General features: G+C 36.2%; 1 protein-coding gene across 5 annotated transcripts in view; it reads left to right on the forward strand.

The window, feature by feature from the left end:
• zng1a (Zn regulated GTPase metalloprotein activator 1A) overlaps nt 1–22,148 on the forward strand; it is a 28,055-nt gene extending 5,907 nt beyond the window's left edge. For 4 of the 5 annotated variants that reach the window (XM_088630051.1, XM_088630050.1, XM_088630052.1 and 1 more), the window contains exons 6-16: nt 1,451–1,510; nt 2,343–2,380; nt 4,915–4,961; nt 6,287–6,373; nt 6,462–6,506; nt 10,262–10,318; nt 13,257–13,308; nt 20,160–20,228; nt 20,894–20,959; nt 21,217–21,346; nt 21,867–22,148. In XM_088630051.1, the coding sequence (XP_088486177.1) occupies nt 1,451–1,510; nt 2,343–2,380; nt 4,915–4,961; nt 6,287–6,373; nt 6,462–6,506; nt 10,262–10,318; nt 13,257–13,308; nt 20,160–20,228; nt 20,894–20,959; nt 21,217–21,346; nt 21,867–21,940 (725 nt within the window). In that variant the 3' untranslated portion in view covers nt 21,941–22,148. The remainder of the gene's footprint in view (nt 1–1,450; nt 1,511–2,342; nt 2,381–4,914; nt 4,962–6,286; nt 6,374–6,461; nt 6,507–10,261; nt 10,319–13,256; nt 13,309–20,159; nt 20,229–20,893; nt 20,960–21,216; nt 21,347–21,866) is intronic. The other variant, XM_088630054.1, reaches the window with a different exon arrangement.
• Nucleotides 22,149–22,462: the final 314 nt, after the last annotated feature.

The raw sequence follows: 22,462 nt of genomic DNA on the forward strand, positions 1-22,462 counted from the left end.
GGAGTTTTTATTTTTGTGATACGTACTAAGTTATGATGAAATAGGAGAGAGATCAGATATGAATCAGATTCTGGTCATTTTGATAAAGAATTCTGCGACTCATTTTCCAGACCTTGTGAGCCAGCTGTAAAAGGTGAAAACTGTATTGCAAGATCTTTAGTTCCCTAAATTCTTCATTGTATTGCTACATATTTGAACCACTCTGATTTGTTTTCTCTTTCTCTTCATCTATTACTATGTACAGACACACCTTTCATATTTTAGAATGATCACTAACTTCCCTCTTTTGTCACTGCTCAAACACAGATTAGTTCAGAGTTTAGGTTTATAATACCCGTTAAGAAGACAATCAGGTAAAGCTAAAAGTTGATTATGTTCCTGTGGTCTACATCACTGTAATTGACCATTCTCATTTTGTCGACAATTGTTTCCTTTTCAAAGGACCTGTGCATGTACGTTCAAATCAAAGTGATATGTGTGCTGTTTACTCTTGATCTAAAGCGAAGTAGTAAAAAAAAAAGAAAAAATTGATTCAGCGCTTGCAGCAGGGGAAATCCTATTTCAACAAGATTGGAAAACTATTAAGCCTTTTGGAGAAAAAAATCAATAGAAGTCAGTAAGTCATTAGATGGTGAGGCCGTGGCTGTATCCTGGATGAGTAAGCAGTGTAAATAAGTGACAGGTGTTTGAGGGCTGACATGAGTGGCAGTCGAGGGCTGTTCTCGCCTCGGCGGTCCAGGGAGATGGCTCAGGACAGTCTCGGAATGAGTTCCCTCCACCAGCCTTTTCCCTGGAGTTTCATCCGACGAGACAGACCTGTCACTAACAGCTCCTTTGAGGGGAAAAGAAGTAAAATACCATCATTTCCGCACAGAGTTTCTTCCAAAAAGCTATTGCAGTGATACGTGTTAAATCAGTTTAGTGTCACGCTTTTTTCGTTTTCCTATGAAATATTTACATTGCTTTCTTTTCCTCTCCTAACATTTAAAGAATGGCTCAGCGTGTGAGCTTGTCCGGCTATCAGTTTGGTAAAGGCAAGAACGCACTGGTTATTTTAGATTGTGAGCTACCCAGTGGAAAAACCATAAAGTGATCAGCATTTCTTTAACGAGCATTATTGGTAATGAAGGAGCAGCAATATTATTTAGGAATTTAGAAAGTTTATTTTGAGGTATAGAACAGATTTGAGAATTTCTTGTATTTGCCCTTTCAATAAATAACTTTGTCCAGTGTTATAGTTACAATGTTAAAAATAGAAATCTTGGGAAATGTTTGGACCATAAAGGAACTTAAAGATTTTCATTCTTTGTTTATAGATAGTTTATCAAAGACATGAAGAGGTCAAGGACAGACTTGAATAACTGAACATTTTGTTTGCACTTCAGGTTGGGTTTCTCAGTTAAGGATTCAAACACCCCAGTCTTTTCTGACCTTCCTCTTTGTCCCACAGGAGCTGTAGCTTCTATGTTTTGGGTCGATGCTGAACTGGGAAGCGATATTTATCTCGATGGTAAGTAAAATCTATTCCGTTTATCTAGAAACCAGCGTTCTGAAATCTTTGGTGTCTTTCTTGAATTTGGATATCCAACTTGTTGATCCAGCTTATCTACCCATCTCTTATTCTCACCTTGGGAAACTGAAGAGAAAAAGCAGAGCATTGTCAAACGCAAGGTCAGGCATTAGACTCAGGCTTTACTTCTACGGACTAGAAAAGAAGTGACAGGTGGAGCTTGGATGCAGTTATGTCCTGCAGGCACGTGGGCCCGACCAACTCATTCCTCATTCCTCAGTTGAGGCCACCAAGCACACTTTGCCTATCTCGAACCAGCGGCACATCATCCATTTAAATACAGCTAAGAGGGAATCTCAGCCCCTGTTCTTTTGTGTTCTGATCCTGAATATCAGTTGTTTTGGTCAGGAGTCAGTGCTGTGCAAGTCTTCATTTTTCTAACCTTGTTGATTGCTTGTGAGTATTGATTGTCTTTTTGCATTTTTTTGCATTCATTATTTGTGCCACATGCTGCTCTCCCAGTGTGACTCCTTGCTGGAAGAAATAAGTCTTTACATGGGTTTTCAGCTGTACCAGCCTATTGGTGGTGCTTTCATTATTATGCATGGTGTCCACTGAATGCTTATCTGAGACGTCTACTTTAATTACAATTATGAAATAGCCAAAACTGTACCATGAATTGCCAATGAGTTGACTATCAACTCATTCAATATCAATTCACATTTTCAGGAATGTTTTTGGGACCCACGGGTGTAGGAAAACATATTCAAATGTTTAATTTTAAAATTTGAACTTAATATTCAGGTGAAAATAATGGAATATTTATTTGCAGGTATTGTAACAGTCATAGATGCAAAATATGCCATGCAGGTAAATATTTCAAAGTTTATTTCTTTAAATATGTTTTTTAGTAATAATAACTGGATTCGTGAGCATGAAATTAATATGCAGTGTTAACCAATATACTGATATTCAAATCAGTATATTGTAGATGTCCTTATTAGAAAATTGTAAATATTAAATGTTATCAATGTTTGTTATTTTTACATAAATTATGCAACTATGTATTTATTATTTCTCTGATAAGAATGTTTTAAAACATAAAAACTTCACACAAATAGTACCTCAGGAATTGAACCCAGGGCCCCAGCACTGTGAGGCAGCAATTCAAAGCACTGTGATGCCCTGTGTGAATTATGTCCTCCTCTAATCTACAGATAACTGCCAAAATAAAGGAAACACTTGAGTAAATGACAGATGTAGAGAAAGTAGGCGCTTCCACACAGGTGTGGTTGCTTAATTAATTAAGCAGTTAGCATCCCATCATGCTTAGGGTGATGTAGAAAAATGCTGATCCGACCCAGTTGTCCATTCTTTTGGCTACCATGCCTAGAAGAAGAGACTCTGGCTTTTTGAGAGAGTGGTGATTGTTGGGGTTCATTAGGCAGGAGCTTCAGTGACAAAAACGTGCTCAACTTGCTGATGGTTCATGGGGAACAGTGGCTGGGGTGATGTTTGACATGAAAGTCCAACATCAAAGACATCATCAGCTAGGGACAACCGTGGAGGAAAGTGCACATTCTTTAACCGTAATGTCCATGTTCTAGTTTGAGATGCAAGAAAACCTGAATCATTTAATTGCAAATGTAAATCTAAGGTGTTAGAAGGCTGTTTCATCATGTAGTCTGTCGAGAACTTCAGAGAGGGATGCTGTGGTTGGTTTTCAGTCAATAAATACTTTATTACACCTAAACAAACCATCCCAGTCACCAGACGTCAACCCAGTTCAACACTTATAGGAGATTCTGGGGCAGCGCATGAGACAGCATTTGCTGCCACCATCAACACAACAACCAGAGCATGGAATTTCTCATGGAAGAATGATGTCTCTTTGCTCCAGCAAATTTCTAGACACTTGTAGAATTTATATTAAGGTGCATTGAAGCTGTTTTGGTGTTTCTTTTGTTTTGGTAGTTATCTGTATATAAATGAATATACAGTGCTGAGAAATATGGATTCACATATTCAAGTAGGATTCACATATATCACTTTTTTGAATTCTCTGTGCCATATATGTTGTTTTCAAATTGCATATAACGTATTCAAAGAGATCAGTTTCTCTTCATCTATTTACCTGTGAAATATTTAGAAATGAAGTGTCATGTAGGCACCTGCTATAAAGTAATAATACTTATGCATAGCAGTTGCAAGTCGCTCAACTCAAAATGAAAAACAAGCCTGTTATTTAAACGAAATAAAATGTACTTTGTTTTTAAAATCAAAACCTGTCACAACAGCCTTCCTTTACTAGTTTCTGTCCCCCCACCTCTTAAAACGTCTACTTGCCATTTAAACAATTCAGCGAACAGCAATCGTAATGACACCTAGATAATAGGCAGCAATTTAAGGGTGTCATGCTTCACAGATCTAGCCCTTCACAGCTGTAGCTGTGAGAGCCCTTGCATGCCCAGGGTGCCAAATTGAAACTGAAGGGGTAATTGATATCAGAGCCTATCACTCTAATGGGATTGTCACCCACTCGTCTGAAATATTCATTTCCTAATCACGAGCAAATGACGGGGCAAGTTGAAATGCCAATTTTAAGACTCGGAGGACCTGACACCTAGGCCAAAGGCATTGTTCTTTTGTTATATGGATCTGAAAACTCGCCAGCTTTCAGCAGCGCTCAATGCATGGCCAACGAGTGAAAAAGAAAAGGTCAGAAAAAGGGTTGCTATTTTATGTGCTCTGTTATTACTTGTTTAACATTAACAATAAAAAGGCTCAGATTTGAAATCTAGAAAGTGATTAGGTGATATAAGGAATTAAATAAGGTTATGTGGTTATATTTTCAGGTCAGACCATTTTAAAATGATTATCTAGCTCGATTTAGACGCATTCTCTTCTGCCATTCTTTTTAATTTCAGCTCTGTCACTTTTTTCATTTACTGAGTCATATTAGATAAAACATACTAGAATACATTTTTTTTGTTGCCAAACAATATTGCCTGTAGGTAAAGCATGTCGTAAGTGGAGACTTTAGTTGTTGATTTTCAAAGAATGAATGGAGATGTAAACCTTGTATGTTTCTCACAATAAATCAGTGTGAGACTGCGGAGGGAATTGTTCCTAATCCCTTTTTATTTGATTGTCGAAGTTTTAAATTTGGTAAGGCTATTGTACTGCTTTATTACAGTGATTGTCTAGGTGAATTGTGTTTATTTATCTCAATGTTCTTTTAAGGCGAAAAAAGAGCTTTAATTGTGAAGTAAAATATATAATTCCCAAATAAGGCCTCTGTCATCCTTAAAAAAATATTGTCTCGAAAGGAGCTGGCAACTGCTCAAAATTATCAGAGGAAATGTTAATCGGGCAAACTAATTTGGGATTCTTTTCTGTCATAGCATCTAACTGAAGAGAAACCAGAGGGACAGATTAACGAAGCCGCTAGGTACAGAATATTTAACATTTGTTTTTGTTTCCATGGATTTGTTGAAAGTTTAATTGTCCCTTAATTGACAATCAATCTTAAAAATCATTGATGGTGTGATTTTATTGATGAACTAGTAAGTCACACATTTAGTTGATTTAAAACAGTAAAAGAAATTAAAGCGATTGTTGTACTGACATAGGAGGGACCATGGATCATTATTAAGTAGTATTGTGGTGTTGCAGATGATCACAACATCCTGAAACTACATTTAATTAGTTCCATTTGGCCTGAGTTTACAAAAATACATCATTCATAAAGATAAAATGTATAGAAGTTTGTACACAGATAACGAATGTTAATCATAAAATTAATTAATTGATAATTAGCTTTATTTATATAGTCCTTTCCATTCTGATGGAGTTTTGATATACTGTAGAAGAGGAAGCATTTCTCTTCTCTTCTTGAAACTGAAGATCAGCACCCGCCTGGGTGACACGTGGCCTCTGATACACACCAGCAGACGCACTACAGCAGATCATGTAGGGAAGTGAAAATCTGCTTGACCTGTTTGATTAAGGGAAAATCATTTTTTTCTGGACACTCTCCCCTCAAAGCACTTTACAAGTAATGGGGACTCCCCTCCAACCACCACCAATGTGCAGTACCCATCCGAATGATGCGATGGCAGCAATAGTGCGTCAGGACACTCACCACACGCCAGCTATCAGTGGGGAGGGGAACAGTGATGAAGCCAGTTCAGAGATGGGGATTATTTGGCCAGGGCGTCAGAGTAACACCCCTATTCTCTACAAAGAATGCTCTAGAATTTTTAATGACCATGGAGAGTCAGGACCATGATTTTACCTCTTATCCGAAGGACAGCGCCTTTTTACAGTGTAGTGTCCCTGTCACTGTAGTGGGGCTTAGGGCCCACACAGACCGCAGGGTGACTGCCCCCTGCTGGCCCACTAACACCTCTTCCAACAGCAACCATAGTTTTTTTTTTCCAGGAGGTCTCCTATCCAGGTACTGGCCAGGCTCACACCTGCTGAGCTTCAGTAGGGATTGCCAGTTGTGACTTGCAGGGTGACATGGCTGATGGCAAAGCTTGGGGAAGGTCAGATTGTGCAAGTCCAGAATGGGTTTCAGCCGGGGGGTTTGAGTTAACGCCTCTTCTCTTATGAACAGTGCCATGGAACCTGTAGTGACCACCTAAAGAATGGCATGTCCTACTACATACTGTTCCTGGGCACTAGGCATAACTGTGTGCATAACTGTTGATTGATTGTTCATTAAATGAAGGAACCATTTGATTTATAGTAATCTAAAAGGTTGTCTTTTAGACAGATTGCTCTGGCCGATCTTGCCATCATCAACAAAACAGACTTAGTTGGGGAAGAGGAACTCTGTCGGCTCAGGGAGGTTGTGAGGTAAGAGGTGAAATCTTCAGAATAAATGTTACTGTGCCGCACTGCTCACTGTTATTTCCTAAAGGCCTTGCTGTTTGTGTCTTCACAGATCAACAAATGGACTAGTCAGGATCATTGAAACTCAGAAATCAAGGTATGACAAAAGCCACAGACATAAACTTGAAGCTTAGAGAAGCTATCTTAGCTTTTGAGATGCTTCACATTCTGCAATTTTTTATTTTTTACTGGCAAAATGTAAAATCCTGTGGTGCACACGTAAGGATATACATGTAGGTTATGAATGAATCTTTTGAATACTGATAACAGTACATGATAAGATTTTGATTAGGTGTTAAGAGAGAACCTTGAATATGGAATATTTTATTGCTGAAATTGATGTAACAGTTTAGAAAACAGAATTTTGTTTTTTTTTATTCTAGGAGAGTTTATTTACAGTAACATTAAAAAGAAGCATGTGTTAATCATTCTTGGATGAAAGCGGTGTAAATGGTAGTTTTGCGAGAGGTGTGAATTGTGGCATGTCAGAAGCAGTGTTTGTTGATAACAGTTTCACGGGCTCAGATCTCATCATGGTTTAGTTTAAACTGTGGGCAGAGCCAGCAGTGGGAAGCCGTGGACTTCAGAGCTAGTTAGTATGCATAGGAATGGACAGGTGTCTCCTTAACAAGCGGTGATTATGACACAAAACTACAATAATGAGTCCATGCATTGATTTTAAACCAGCAATGGAAATTGTATGTCATTATATAAAACTTTAAATAAGCAAAACTTTTTAAAGTCCATTTTTATTAATTATTAATTTTACCCACTCAAAGGCTTCTTTATAAGAAATCTAACTTTTAACTTCAGTTTTCTGTTATGCTTCTTTTGTTTCTCTTAATGATAGGCAAGTATTACAGTATACAGTATCACATCAAAGTGCATAAGTGTGGGCGGCTGAGTAGCTTTGTTTGAGTGTTAATCTCTTTGGATGTATAAATAGGTTCAGGTCTCACTCCTTGATGGTCTTGCTGGAGTAACTTGTTAGAGTTCTTTGAACAAGCAACAGCAGTTGTGTACAATATGGTGTATTAAGATTTTCAGAAGGCTTCTGATAAAATTTCTCACTAAGGCTGCTACTGGAAGAGGTGTTATTGGGGCCAGCAGGAAGTGCTCACCCTGCGGTCTGTGTGGTTCCTAATGCCCCATTATACTGATAGGGACACTATACTGTAAAAAAACAGAGGTCCTGACTCTCTGTGGTCATTAAAAATCCCAGGGTGTTTCTCAAAAAAAGAGTAGGGGTGTAACCCCGGCGTCCTGGCCAAATTTCCCATTGGCCATTACCAGTCATGGCCTCCTAATAAACCGCCTCTATGAATTGGCTTCATTACTCCGTTCTCCTCCTCACTGAGAGCTGATGTGTGGTGAGCGTTCTGGCGCACTATGGCTGCCGTCGCATCATCCAGGTGGGGCTGCATATTGGTGGTGGTGGAGGGGAGTCCCCATTACCTGTAAAGGGCTTTGAGTGTAGTATCCAGAAAAGTGCCAAGTAAGTGTAAGCAATTATAATTATTATTTAAAACTAAGAACTTCATGCACTTCTTCACAAACTGATGAACCAAAATCTTTAGAAATCTCTCTGATGTTATTATTCACTTTCAAACATTATATCTAATATAACCTTTTCACCATTGTATGTGAATGTATCAGTAAATGTTTCTGCAGTTACTGAATTGTTTTATTCTGGCATACCTCAAAAACAAATAGAAATTGTTTAGTGAAAGTAGATTAATCCTGGATATTGTTTTTAAATTAAAATATTTTGTATTCAGCTCTCTGAATTCCTCCCTGGGCTCTTTCACAGGACTCCATGCAACTGGAGTTTGAGAGACAACTACAAAATGGATGAACATGGTCACAGAGACAGCCACATGTCTGAGTTCTAGAAATATTACATATTTTTGGATATGTGTTTGAAGTTGTGGATTTGTTTAATTTTCAAAGCACTGTAACCTTTCTGAAAGTTGACGTGGCTCCTGTTGGTATGCCCTGTTGGTAGGCCTGGTGCCCTACTGGGAAAAACGAGTATGAAAGACTTGCAGGCACCATCTGTTGCGTTAGCGTTTATGGATTACACTCCTGTTATTTTCTCTGCTTTGTTCTGGTAGCAAAGGTTAAATGCGTTGTACAAAAACATTTAAATAAACTTTAACAAGACCCTTGCACAAACATGACTTAAGAGACCTGTCCATTTAATGTGCATTCCTTGATGTTTTTGTAATTATCTGTTACAAGGATGTTGGCGGTGTTCATTTTTAAAAAAATGTTGCAATCTATTTGCAGTAACTACAACTGAACCAGCTATAATACAAAATTTTACTATAAGATTTTGAGCTGTAGGAATTGATTGGTGGTTGAGATATTCTCTTCCAAACGTGATGTTGCTGACTGCCGCCACAAATGTAAAGAGAGATGAGTATTTCTTCTTACTTCTCATAAACTTGTCTTTAGATCCTCTCACGAGTAGCATTCCCACAGGAGCGAATGAGAGAACCGATTGCTGGATGTTATTACTGACAGCACCGTGGACATCTTAAAATGATGCACTGCAGAAACCCCAGAATAGTAGTGCTGACAAATGACATGTTTTGCTGTTAGTTTTCTCAAAATAGTTTCCTCTTGTTGACAGAATTCCCTTTCATTCAGCATTGGCAGGAGAGAAAATACATGATGTATAAGCACATTTACCAATGTTTTGTTAGTTATAAACTCTGTACATCAGACTACAATTGATTTAATTTGGTACACAGTAGTTTTGTTCTTGTGTTTGTTTGTCATTGGAGAGAACTATACAGTTATAGTTTGAAGTGAACCATTATGACATTTCCATTGAGTCTTTCTGTCCATAAAAGTAAAAACAAGCACTGTGAATCGTTTGTTTTCACAACAGCAGTAACTAAGTATGCCTAGTTTCCATTTTTAATGTGACGTTTGAACTAAATTGTTGAATCCAGGTTTACTCTGGAGAATGTATGTTAATAAATAATACATCTTCATCTCACTGGCGTTGTATCATGTTTATTTAATGCATTCATTTAACCCTTAGCAATGATCTGTGGTTTGATAGAAGTCATTCAGAAAGTTCAAAGAACCAAATCCTTTAGATATGATATGACTGGCTTTCACTAAATGAGAGATTAGTTTTGAATTGTTCACTGCCAGTCAATATTTTCTAAGGATTTGTCTTCCACAGTCTAATTGTCTGTTATTGGACACAAGTATGAGTTTTTGGAGCACTGCTGTCAACTGAGAATATAGACACTGCATGCCACAAAGGAAATTGGTGTTCTTGTGCTACTCACTGTACCTTAAGAAGCTTGTGTTGATGAAAAGGCAATAGGGTGGTCTCACCAGTGTATAGCATTTAATAAAAAAAGACTAAAATAGCCTGTTTATAAAGACATGTATTTCAATCTTTATTTTCTCCTGTCATTTTGAGGTATGCCTAAGAAACAGCACACAGAGATGAGATTACAGCAAACAAATTTCATAACCTCTGATTATTTGAAGCTGGTATGTCTTACTCTGAGTTTGAACATTCCTTTAAAATTTAACCCTTAGACTGATCTAGTTTGAGGGCTACTTTTAAACTTAGATGCTGGCTGCATCCATGTATGTGGCTTTATGGATGCATTTACTTAGAATTCCTAAAAGACAAAGTTATTTTTGCACTTCACTGTTTTGCGATTTGGTACACACCTTCACCCATGTGAATTTATTTAGCATACAGGCTTATCTGTTCATGAAATAAGGTGTTTCATTTATGCCAAAGTAATTTTTCTCTTTAGAAAGGTCATTACTGTGTGATCTTATCTGATGCTAACTGTATATTTCTTTTTTTCTCAGGGTTGATCTTTCCAGTGTTTTAGATCTCCATTCATTTGATAGCAAAGCCGGAGCAAGGTATGTCTTTTGTACATACAGCACAGCCTTTATCAGCAGAGCTATGGTTTGAGCCTAATCCTTCTGATCAGTCATCAACACCTGGGAGCACAAAGTGGTCATAGTTCAATCCAGAAAAACATATAAAAATAAATGTATTTATTCTGAGTTCAGTCCTCTTCTTATACATAGAACAGTTTACAAATGAGCCTATAGTAACCAAAGACAGAAAAAAAGATCTACATTTGCACTTTCACCTCTGCACACGAAATTTTTGGTCACCAATTTTTCCACGTCTGCAGGCTAAATTCACAGGTTTATTTACAGTAGGATGCAAGTGTAAATGCAGCTTCGTATTTGCACATCTTCATCTTGCATACTTACTTCACCCAACCTGCATCAGTAGAAAAGGCATAAGTTAACAAAGAGTTAACACGTTTATGTAGAAGTGCATCATGGGTTATGCTTTCGTTATCCATTTTCATTCAGGAAACTGTTAGATGTTCGTTGTTTGTAGACCTGTTATCAGAGTAACGCCTGTGTGCCTGAAGTAAAAAGAACGTCAAATAAAAAGTTATCATTGTCTCAGTTCTCGTGTGTTTTGCAGAAAATTATAACAAAAGACATTACAAGTGAATTAGACAAACAGGAGAGGGGAGTTGGTTAAGTGGAAAGGGAGGGAATATACTCAATTACCTTTCTTGTCTGTTTTTACCTGTAATTAACTGTTTTGTCTGTTTTGCTGCAATTAACTTTGCATTTGCATTTGTAATTCTAAATACAAGATGAAAAAGTAAAGAAAATGCGCTCTACAAAGAATGAGAAAAAAAACAAACTCTAATACAAAATAAGCCTTAATTTCATAACAACGATGTACTTTCTCCCTATAATTTATCTCCCTATAACTAACTTGAATTATAGGGAGAAAAAACTTTTTAAGACTCCAGTTTCTGTCAAATTCTATGCTACCAATAAATACTAATGCTTTTTCTGAAATTGTTAATTGATATATAACAAAATATTACTACAGAAATAAGCACCAAAAATAGTACTACTACTAAGCTTGTTTTGTGAGCCATAGAACCACACCCTATTTTTCCTGTAAGGTATTAAGTCCCACATTCGTAAATTCGCAATTCATAGAGATTTCAGATTTTACTGTGTAGCTTGTTTGCTTGCTAGTGGCTAATTGATCCAATGATCTAATCCATCAGTTTCTTGAAAGAAGCCAGGGCATCATCATCTTCATCAATGGGGCTGGGGTGCTTGTTCCAGACTCCCACCACCCTTTGCGTAAAGCAGTGCTTCCTGCTCCCAGTTTTAACTGCACTTTCCAATAGGGGCAGTTACCTGACTGGACAAGCTGCTGCATGGAATGGAGTGCTGGCACAATATATTATGCTGTACACACAAGGGTTTGCTAGATATCATTGTCCCTGGCCACAGTAAACATATCAAGCAGTCAAAGCCCTTTTCAGTGTCATGGGTAAACCCATCAGCCCGTTGAAGAGCAAGGGAATCTGAGTTGATGATAAAATAAGAGGATGTCATTGTCTTCCGAGCCCCAGGTGGTTTATTAAAAATATTCTGAAATTCAAATGCATAAAGTAGCTGAATATATAGGCTGAGGAGATACTCTGAAATCTCTCTGTGAATCAGAACTCCTTGCTCTAATTTCCAGATGTTTTCTCTGCATGATTGCAGTGATTACCAGTTAAGCAGAAACAGTCCAATGTCCCAGTGTCCAGTTTCCTGGGTTCACCTTTAGTTTGACTGCTGAAAAGTGACGTAGTCTTTAACTATAATTGAGAACAACTTCAAAAAAACCTTCCAAGGTTAATGTATCTTTAAATATATTTTGTTTTCAGATTTTTTCTTATTTCAGATAACTCAGATGTTTTCAGATTTGTTGACTGATATTTTTTTTTGTCTAAAGGCAAAAGGCTGTTTTTATCATTTTTGCCAAATTCACTCCATTGGTAGAAACAATGGATTTTATACTGATTTTGTCTAATTAACAAAGCAAAATGTGCTTATTGCTCCCCCAGTGAAGACTGGTAATCAAATGGAATAACATTTCCTTTAAAATGTCAGCCAGCTGTGATGGATTAAACCTTTTTTAACTTGGTAGCACAGAGAAGAATTATCTTAACAAACTTGTCTACATAGATACTTTCCCTCCCCTCTTTTAAACCCACTGTTACCAATTTACCCCCTTTGCAGACCTCGCAGACCATTTGTTTGAAGTGACCCCCTGTGACTGGCTGTGTGGCGCAGTTGTAAATAGCATAATCTGTAGGACAATGTTTGCCTGCATGTCCCCTCTCAGCATGTCTGAAGTCTGCAGCTGACAGATACAAAAAAAAAGGCTACTGCAGTGGTTCTTTCCACTTTTTTTTTAATTCGGCGGACACATGAGAACCTGGATTAAGAAAATGAAGTTCAACTTTTCTTAGAACCAGCTAAGCCAAAACATCTGCAAGCATGGTGTCCAGGGGTTGCTTTTGTCGCAAATTAAGCCCTTGTGTACACAGGAACTGCCCAAATGTGTCATTGTTGTGAAAGTTAATACTACAGAGCCCTTCATTTTGCATTAAGAAGGAGATCCATTTGCAGCTTTCAAATCGTAATGTTGAGTACTTAATGATTGGAAATGATTGGAATGATCTAAAAGATTAGTCTATATTTTACTTTATAAACTTTAAATCAAGTATGCATTAGATTTAAAGTGTCATGGACAAAGTAAGATAAAGCATATCTATTTATGTAGATATGGACTAACTAGCATATAAATAATACAAATATGTTTATGTAGATATGTACAAATTAGCATATACTGTAATAATACAAATATGTTTATATATTTGTGATTGCTTTAGTCACTGTTCAGTCTTTTCTGTAAGAATATGCATGGAATTATGGGGCTTGGAAACCTTATGTGATAACGTTTATATTTTAGTTTGCAGGAAAAGCTGCTACACATTCAAACAACACAACCACATCTGGACAAGGTAAACAACAAGTAAAGAATCTTGTATTATTTTCCTACTTTGAAGAAAGATATTTACATGTCTTGTATGACACTGAAAGTTAGAAAGGCTGGGGTCAGTTCTGGTTTTCAGTCCCAGTTCTCTCTCATAAACCAATTCCCAATCCCATTTGCCTTTTTATATTCCACAGAACGGGAATTGGGAATTTAGTTTTGAAAAGCGAATTGGATCAGAAAGACTGGAATTGACCCCAGTCCTGGTCAGAACCTAGTTTTTTCTCCTTTGGTTTTTGCTTTAAATTTCAAAGTATTTCTGTAAAGTTTATCAGCACTCATCCTGTGAAATGTTCCCTCTTCCATCCGGGTAGCTTTGAGTGTATTTTAAAGTGTTACCTGGAAAGCAGGCTTCCTTTAACATCAGACCTTTTAAAAGGATGCGGGTTAGGTGATTGTGATGGACAGTCCCCAGCATTCTTTCCTTGTCTATATAGAAAATGTTGTTCATTTGAGTTGTTGTTTTGTCAGAATATGACACTAGACCTGAAGAGCTCTTAGAGATAAATATATGATATTCTGTGTCTTTTTGAACTTTTTGTTCAATGTTACGAAGACCTCTGAAGAGTGAAGGCAGGCCAGTGCAATGACTTTTCATTGCAGGCCTCTCCTTTCCATGCTAGGAGACAATCCATGTTTGAACTCATCCAGGTACTGTGTATGACATTGTGAAGGAGTTTTTCTAGCTTCTCTGTGGACATTTTGGCTTGTTTACACCTAAGTTGAAAACATGCCCTGTCAAACTGGTGGTCTGTCTAAAGAATCCCGAATCCTGGGCACCAGGGAGAAAACTGTTCATGGAATAACCTGCTGTTTTCTTTTGTGTGTTTTCTAAAAACTTTTCTCTCGTCCCCTAACTATACAAGCCATGTGTGTTCAGCTTGCTGTCAGCAGGAGTGTTACCACCTTGTAGCCTTGCATAAAACCTCAGATGTTAAGTACCAGTAGCATTGGGTCTGGTAAATCCTGGAATGGGAGACTTTGAGCAAATCCAGGTTGATGGTGCAAATGGTGTTGGAGGACCAGTAGGTGAGACTGTTTCCTCTGGATCAAAGTTTCTAATACCATTTTCCATGTCAGTATGGAGACTGGAGACACTGTCCTATAGGAAGTGAAATATTAAACCGAGGTATTGAATTTTATTAAAGGGTTGGGGTGTTAACACATACTGGTTAAATTCCACTCTGCGTTTGCATAGCCTGGCCTCTCTAATGTCCCCCCTTGATTCAGTCAGTCAATTGGGATTTATTAATTCCATAAATTCTCACTGCTCCACCTGACCAGCTGTGCAGTGGTGCATAATGGCTGTGGCACATCACCTGAGTGCTGATCTTCAGTGCTGGATGAAATAAGTCCCCCTTTATGTAGTTATTATTACAGTTAATTGTCTTTTATGTCTTGTTATTAAGAGATGCCTCAATGTCTACCATGTTGTCCTGCATTTCCCTGGTATTTTTATCCTAGTATTGTTGCAGACCTCTGGAACAATTTGTTTTCCTGCTTCTCTTGGGCTAGACTCTCGGCTTTAGCTTTTTGTTTCTGCTTGTCTTTTGTTAATCCTACTGGACTTTGAGGAATAGAAAACCTTGAATAACTACACCCTTCTTTTATTCATTTTGTTTTTTGTGATTTGTATCAATCTCTCATTTTTCACGTAATCATCTTGGTTTCAGTACATCCTCTGCCTCAATCACTCAGTATTTACAGGATGTGACAATTACCTAATAAGGTCATTCCTAATTAGTGCGAATGGCTACCTAACAGTTACCTTCCACTTTATAAGAGTGTAAATAATGTGATCATGCAAATCAGTAGTTACTGATACAGTATGTTTCTTGTTTTTGTTCTTGTATATTAATCTCAGTAATATACAGTATATTTTTGTATTTGTATTTTTTTCATGTAACTTTTCCTAGACACTGATCACATTACGTATTCTGTGTGTTATGTAAAACATTGCTGAATAAGAAAAATGTATATAGTTGACCAAAATGTCTTCTCAAAGTTAAAAATGTGAACACTGTGTCAGGTTCAGTGTGGTCCGCTCCATTTCTTATCATTCATGAAGATGGAGAGCAAAAACACTGTGATACATTACTGTCATTTAGTATACTTACAAAAATTCTTCCATAACATTAGAATTTTTCATAGAAGCTTTTTGTTTCTCAACAGGCATTTTAGTAAAATGTAATCGACCGAGTTAGTATTAGTATGTATAACTGTATAACTGTATAACTCCAAAGCGTGTAACAGATGTGATTCTTTGTTACTGACAATGCCTACAATGGAGGCATTTCAGAGGATCCATGGTAGGCGATGTTTGTAGAGCAATTTCATTACGTAAAGATAAGAATACATCTATTCTGAGTGGTTTACTTAGTCCTGGTGGATATGTGTACCTCTGTTTTGAGAATTAACTAAGCTTCCTAAAGTTTTTTTTCTTTGTTGAGAAAGAACATGATTGCATTGAGCAAGCATGTTGTCGCCTAGTCGCACGTTTTTCTACTTCAAACCATCAACAAATGTTTATTAAATAAATAGGGAACAAGGTGTGTGTACTTCACAAAGGCGCTATTTTCAGGACAACCCTTCTTTCTAGTACATTTGCTTATGGCCTTGATTCTTTGAAGTTCCGTCTCTCATCCATCCGTCCACTTTCTAACTACTTTATCCAGTATCCGGAGCCTATCCTGGCAAGCAATGAGCACAAGGTGGGATACGCCCTGGATGGGATGCCGGTCCATCGCAGGGCACAGACACAAACGCAGGCACACTCACATGAGGGCAAAAATCCAATTAATCTCACCAGCATTCTTTGGAGGGCGAGAGGAAGCAGGAGCAACCAGAGGAAACCCAGACAAACAAGGGTAGAACCGACAAACTCCGTGCCTACAGCACCACATAGGGCCCTCATCATGTGTGCGATTAAGAATATCAGACTTTCCAATGCATTGAAATTCAGTTGAATGGGGAGGTGGAGGAAAGAAAACATTAATTTTGTTCCCATACAAACTGCTAAGCTATTTCCACTAGCTAGCTGTCTTATAAGCAAAATACGATCAGATCTTACTGGTACATATACTAAAGATTGTTTCAGCTGAATTTGTCCCAATGAAGTATGCCGCTGTCTGTGCTTGACAAAAGGGAGGTCTGCATTTGGCTGTAAGTTCTTTGCTGAGTCCTGAGGAGCCCAGGAAGAATACTGCCACTGTGTGTGTTTTAACATCCTCTTGGGAGGGGGTTAAATGTTTATATTGTCATTTGTTTTCTCTTTCTCTTTTTAGAAACACAAGAAACCCCCACTGAGCCCAACCCAGTTGCTCTTTTCATGCAAATGGCTCTTCTAGTTTCTGTTGTTATACCAAATAAAAAGGAAGTGTTTAACTTTAACACTTACACACAATACCTAAAAACCTGTAAAGAGCCCTTTAAAGCTGGGCAAAAATTCACAAGGGAAAAGAGGTGAATTACACCTTAGGTGTCTCATAAAAATACCTTGAGGTCATCATCTTCAAAAAACTGCTCAGCATCAAAAAATGCACATTTTATCTGTGCCTCAAGATTGTTCAGTGTAAACTTGTATGCAAGAAAACCTAAATAGCTGTTTAGTCTCTTTATGTACTGCGATAGAAAGACATTTCTTAAGAATCAGCAAATACTTCCCCATGTTTGTAACAAGTAAAAACCATTGACCATTCTAATTGCATGTTGTATCTTTGTTTTTATATGCATTTTATTGCTTGCCTTCTTCAAGGTAATATTTTTACTCAGGAGTGAATAAAAATGACATTATTTACTCAAATAATGTTCAAGGTACAGTAAACATGATCTAAAGATAATTTTATACATTAGCTGGAAAAGGAGTGACATTGGTGGTTTGAATAATTCAAAATTATTTTTAGAGTGGATGACAGTATTACGAGCTTAAAGCTGAAACATTACTTTGTATTCACCACAGCACATCAATTGTTTCTGTCTTCTGTTGTTAAATTCTCAAGAAAAGTATCTTTGTATTTGTTGTGGTTCTTGCGTACCTTGTGTAAAGTGTGATATGTCACATGTGTGTGATAAAACTGTCAATTGTAACAGAGAATTAATGTTGATGAGCATCCCATCAAAGTGTAGAGGAATTGATGATGCCCAAGACACCATTACACAACATTATGAAATCTTGTTAAAACCGATGGCTTTGTCTCGCGGTTAACTTACGTGCTTCTGAATCAGATTTGGGTCGAGATAGTAATATAATAATAATAAACTTTATTTTATATAGCGCCTTTAAAGGTGGCTTCTCAAAGCACTTTACAGGATGACCACTAAGTGTCATCAAATGTACATAACGATGCACAATGAAAATGCAACGAGGTTTGCATCAATATTTCTTTCAGCATATAATCTTATTTGCACTTTAGTTAGTGAAGAAAATGGTTGGTTGATTAAGTAATATTGTTACTTGGGACAAAATAATGACAACAAAATGCTGGGCTTGAGTGGTGCACTTTCAGAAAAATCCAATGTTTGGTATTTGAGTTACAATTTCCAGAAAAGAATTGATTAAGAATCAGTATAGTTTAATTAATATAGTTTTAAGTTTAGTTATTTAAAACAATAATTAACTGCAACTATATAACTGTAACTATATATATACAAAACATAGTTTCAGTTAATGCAAGAACAGCACAAGATGTGACCATTCCCTGCTTGTGTAATGTATAGAACGTGTGGCTAAAACGTGACATGACTAAGGCTAAAACACCATCATAAAACCTTCATAAATACTGCACAACACAATAAAACAACATGCAAGTATGCAATTATTCATAATGAGACAAAGTTTAAACTGAATGTTTAAAAACAAAGATGCCAAGTGAAATAGTATAACACACCCTTAAGAAATTAAGACCTGACTAGGGTCTTCTCTAGATCCAGCTCAGTAACTGGTTCTGGTATGTTCACGTCAAAATGTATTCTGCAATATTTTTTTCATGCTTGTCGTTCTGTTGTGTTTTGTAGTGCTTTTGAGGAGGTTATTCAAGAAAAGCTTTAGTGTTGTGGGTTATCAGCATGATTACAGGTGGTTTTAGAGTGAGCTCACCAGGCAATTAGATGCACCTGGCCTCAATTTGAAGATTCACATCAAAGGGAGTGAATACTTCTCAGGTCAAGACATTTTAGTGTTTTCTTTTAAATCCCACGTAAAACAATAGGATTTAAATCAAATCCTATGTTAAACAATTTCCAGAACTTTTGTTCTACCTTGACATTATAGTAATAATAGCAGTTATAACTATTGTAGTAATAATTGGAGTAATACTGTATAAATGCATTTCTATTTGAGCTTGCAGCATAAGTGGTGAAAAATCCAAGAGGTTCCCAATCATTTATAGACTACAGTTGCTACAGTGTGAGAAACAATCTAGAGTAGAATAACAATCTAGAGTAGCAAAATGGTTGTAGCTCACCATTTACATGAAAATGATAAATCTGCCCTTTCAATATAGATGGGAGACTAAATTGCTGTCTTCTGTGGGCCGGCAAGTGCCATTTTGCCTTTGATAAACCTGGTGGAGGACAATGTGTGGAGACATTGTGGTGACCGTTATGGGACACACCCTGTGGGGTAGTGGGAGTGTGATGATGTGAGGAGGAATCTCCTTCAACTCCTTCAAGTTTGATATGTTAAATTATATTTAACATTTTTGTACACTGCTTACACACAGCTGGTAGCCCTAGTTTAAGCCATCTTTCTTTGTAAGACAGATACAGAATGATGATACTGAAAATATTTCCGAGAATGCCTTCAAGGCCGAATCAGGATAACATGTATGTCGCATTTACTGTTTAAAGTTCTGTAGCTTTTATTATTAGCAACTGAAAAGAAACACTAAATTGAGTTTGAGTTTTAGAACTGTCTATTGATTTGAAATCACAGAGCATCTACAGTTCTACAGGTCTATCCGTGTATCTCCATGTCACTAACTGTAATGCACACTATCTGGACCAAAATAGTCACTTTCCTATTAACAGTCAAGCCAATTAATGTGTGACAGGCTTGTATAAAATAAAACACAGGCTTTAATGACTAGTGATAGAATATATATATATAGAATATAAAACGATTCACAAACACACACACACGATTGTCATTTTAAACAGAAAAAGACGCTTGGTTGTCCTTAATGGACAAAATGCAACTCTGGAAAGGGATGTCCTTTCAGCAGCTGAGAAAAATTAACATTAGAAAAATAATGCAAAACAAAACTTTGTGTACAGATTGGTATTCTTTTATTGGTTTTTGTTTTGTCTGTTGAACATGTATGTTGTTCTAAACATTTTCTGTATAATTCAATTGGGTTGCGTCTGCATTAGAGGTCACAAGGTTACATTCTGCAACACATTTCTTAATATGTTTGTATGTTTGTATTAACTCTGTAAAGGACAGCATTATGGTGTTTGTATCGGGACCAGTCAATGGCTCAAAAAAAATCAAGAAGTTAAATAGTTTTAATGATATCACATTTATCAGCATTTATCAGTTTTTAACAGAATTGAAGAAAAGTATAGATTTCTTCAAAATGATCTTAACAGTGAAGAATTCCTATGAACTGAAATCTTGTATTGATCACTGTTTCACATAGTAACTGGCTGCTACTGAGTGACAAAACAACTGGGTCAGTTTTTATTGTGGAAAATAGTATGAAAACCATTTAGGTTTAGAAGGACCAACACAATTCCAACTTTTTTGTATTTACAGGACTTTAGAAAGCGTGGAGTTTTCTACTAATAATTAAATTACTGTTGTTTTTCTCATTTTTCCAGAGTATTGTCACTGTGACATTTGAAGTCCCTGGATGCATTTCAGAAGAACGCTTAAATGTATTTATTCAGGTGCGCAATTTGTATAAAATAGCCATCCTTACAGAATGAAGTATCTACACTACTTCCAAAAGATTTTATTAAGAGTTATCAATTTATAAATGTATTAACATGTAACACATAAGAAGATGTATTTTCCTTATATTGTGTTTTTGTTTTTGAAAGACACAAGCTTAACAGCAGTACAATTTATTTGAATTTATGATTTTATTCTAGCCAAAAATAATAAAAACACATTTTCCTCATCACATCACCATGGCCCATGGTGTACCTAATGTGTGATTTCCACCTTTAGAGTTTCAGGAATCATGTCATGTACTGTATATCAAAAACTAGTTCTCAGAGGAAAAGAAATGTGTTAAGAAATCCCATTACTGTCACATTGTTTGTAGAATAATGATTCTTAATGTCTTACATAAAGAAGGCTACTCATGTAACACGTAGCCTGTATTATACTGTATATGTGTGCTTCAAAGTGTTGTTGAACAATAACTCATTTACTGTATATGATGTACTGCAAAATTTATTTATGTATTCCTAATTCTACAATTGCTTTTTACCATCTGTTGAAAAAGATAAAAGATTTGCCAACAAATGCTTTATAAAATGAATGGAAATGTAAGGGTTTTAAAATTTCTGTAAACGCGATTTTAAAAAAAAATATTTTTTTTTTCCAGAATCTCCTGTGGGAGAAGACTATTAAAAACAAGACTGGCTTGTTAATGAATGTCATACGCTTAAAGGTGAATTCACTCTTTAATTTCTTTTTTTTATTATTTTATTTTTATGAAAGTAAAAATGTAACTTTTGTTGAACTGTAAAAACTGCTATGTAATTCTTAGTAAAGGAAAAAGAGTGAATTCGGAATATTTTCCAAGATATAATGATTTGTAAAACCACTGTACTGTATAATTGAAATTAACTTAAGAAATATTTATATTCTCTGTCTTCAGAAAAGATTGGATGTTAATCTTTTTGTTTCCTGATTTTCTGAAATCAGGGGATTCTTTCTATACAGAACAAACCACAGAAGGTGATACTCCAGAGTGTTCATGAGCTGTACGACCTAGAGGAGACTCCACAGATCTGGGACAGTGAAGAACCTAGAATCAGTAGACTGGTATTCATAGGTAAGGAGCACAACAACCCAATTCTAAGCAGTAAAAAACGAGATCATTTCTTTTGTATTATAAAACAAACATTTAATTATCTTGATAATTTTTATATCTGCTCAATTAGTGATTCAAAACAATAAGGCAAAATCATGAACCAGAAATAATATCTTAGAAATACTTGTGTCAGACATTAAAATAAATTATATTACTTGAATGTGCATTGGTTAAATTTACCATCTAAGGGGGAACACAGACTTAAAAGTATTGTTCATTATGGTTAAAGCTATTGTTAAAACATTTTAAGGGACAATATGTTGAAATGTGCTTGTTTTCTAAAAATATGTTTCCTTTTGTTTACACCAATATATAAATGTAAAGAGCAATTTAGAAAAAAATATAACATTTGTCACTGAGTGATTAATATATACCTAATTTTAAAAAGTCTACAGATACATGAAATGCATTTAGGTTTTCTTGCTTGTAACTTCTACAGTTCCAGATGACACAATCAATGCATATTCACTTGCTTTCGCAGGTAAAAACCTTGACAAGGGTATCCTAGAGGAATTATTCATCACAACTGTTCTCAACCAAACAAGCAGTGATTAACTGAAGGACATCTCCATGTGATGCCCACACTTGAGGGAGATCTAAGATGTGTTACTTATTTAAGAGAAGCTTAATTGAAAAGCTATTCATCACACCAAATTAAGGGACTGTAGTGTAGCTACACAGTAATTAGAGTGGAGTAGATAAATTATCTGTGTACAGATATATTTACATTTTCAAATAAAGATGAAAATTGTTTTTGAACACATTGTTCTTGAAAATTGTTTTTATTGTAATCCAATAATGTAAAATAATCAGGACCTTCTAAAAACCAATATGAATGTAATATTTTTTAAACACTATAAATACTTCCTTGTAAATGTTGCATACTATTTCTTATTTTTATACAATAATTACAGCTATAACAACGCTGATTGCTAATAAATAAAATAATATTCTGTCAACTTTGGTCTAAACTTAATACGATGCATAAAAGATCTTAAAATCCAATAATTCAGTTTAATAAATAGTACTTGCATACTTCTTTAGTTTTACATCGAATAAGCAGTGTTTTTTAATATT

Source organism: Lepisosteus platostomus, chromosome 4 (genome assembly GCF_059453375.1).
Source record: "Lepisosteus platostomus isolate fLepPlt1 chromosome 4, fLepPlt1.hap1, whole genome shotgun sequence".
NCBI classification, from domain to species: domain Eukaryota; kingdom Metazoa; phylum Chordata; class Actinopteri; order Semionotiformes; family Lepisosteidae; genus Lepisosteus; species Lepisosteus platostomus.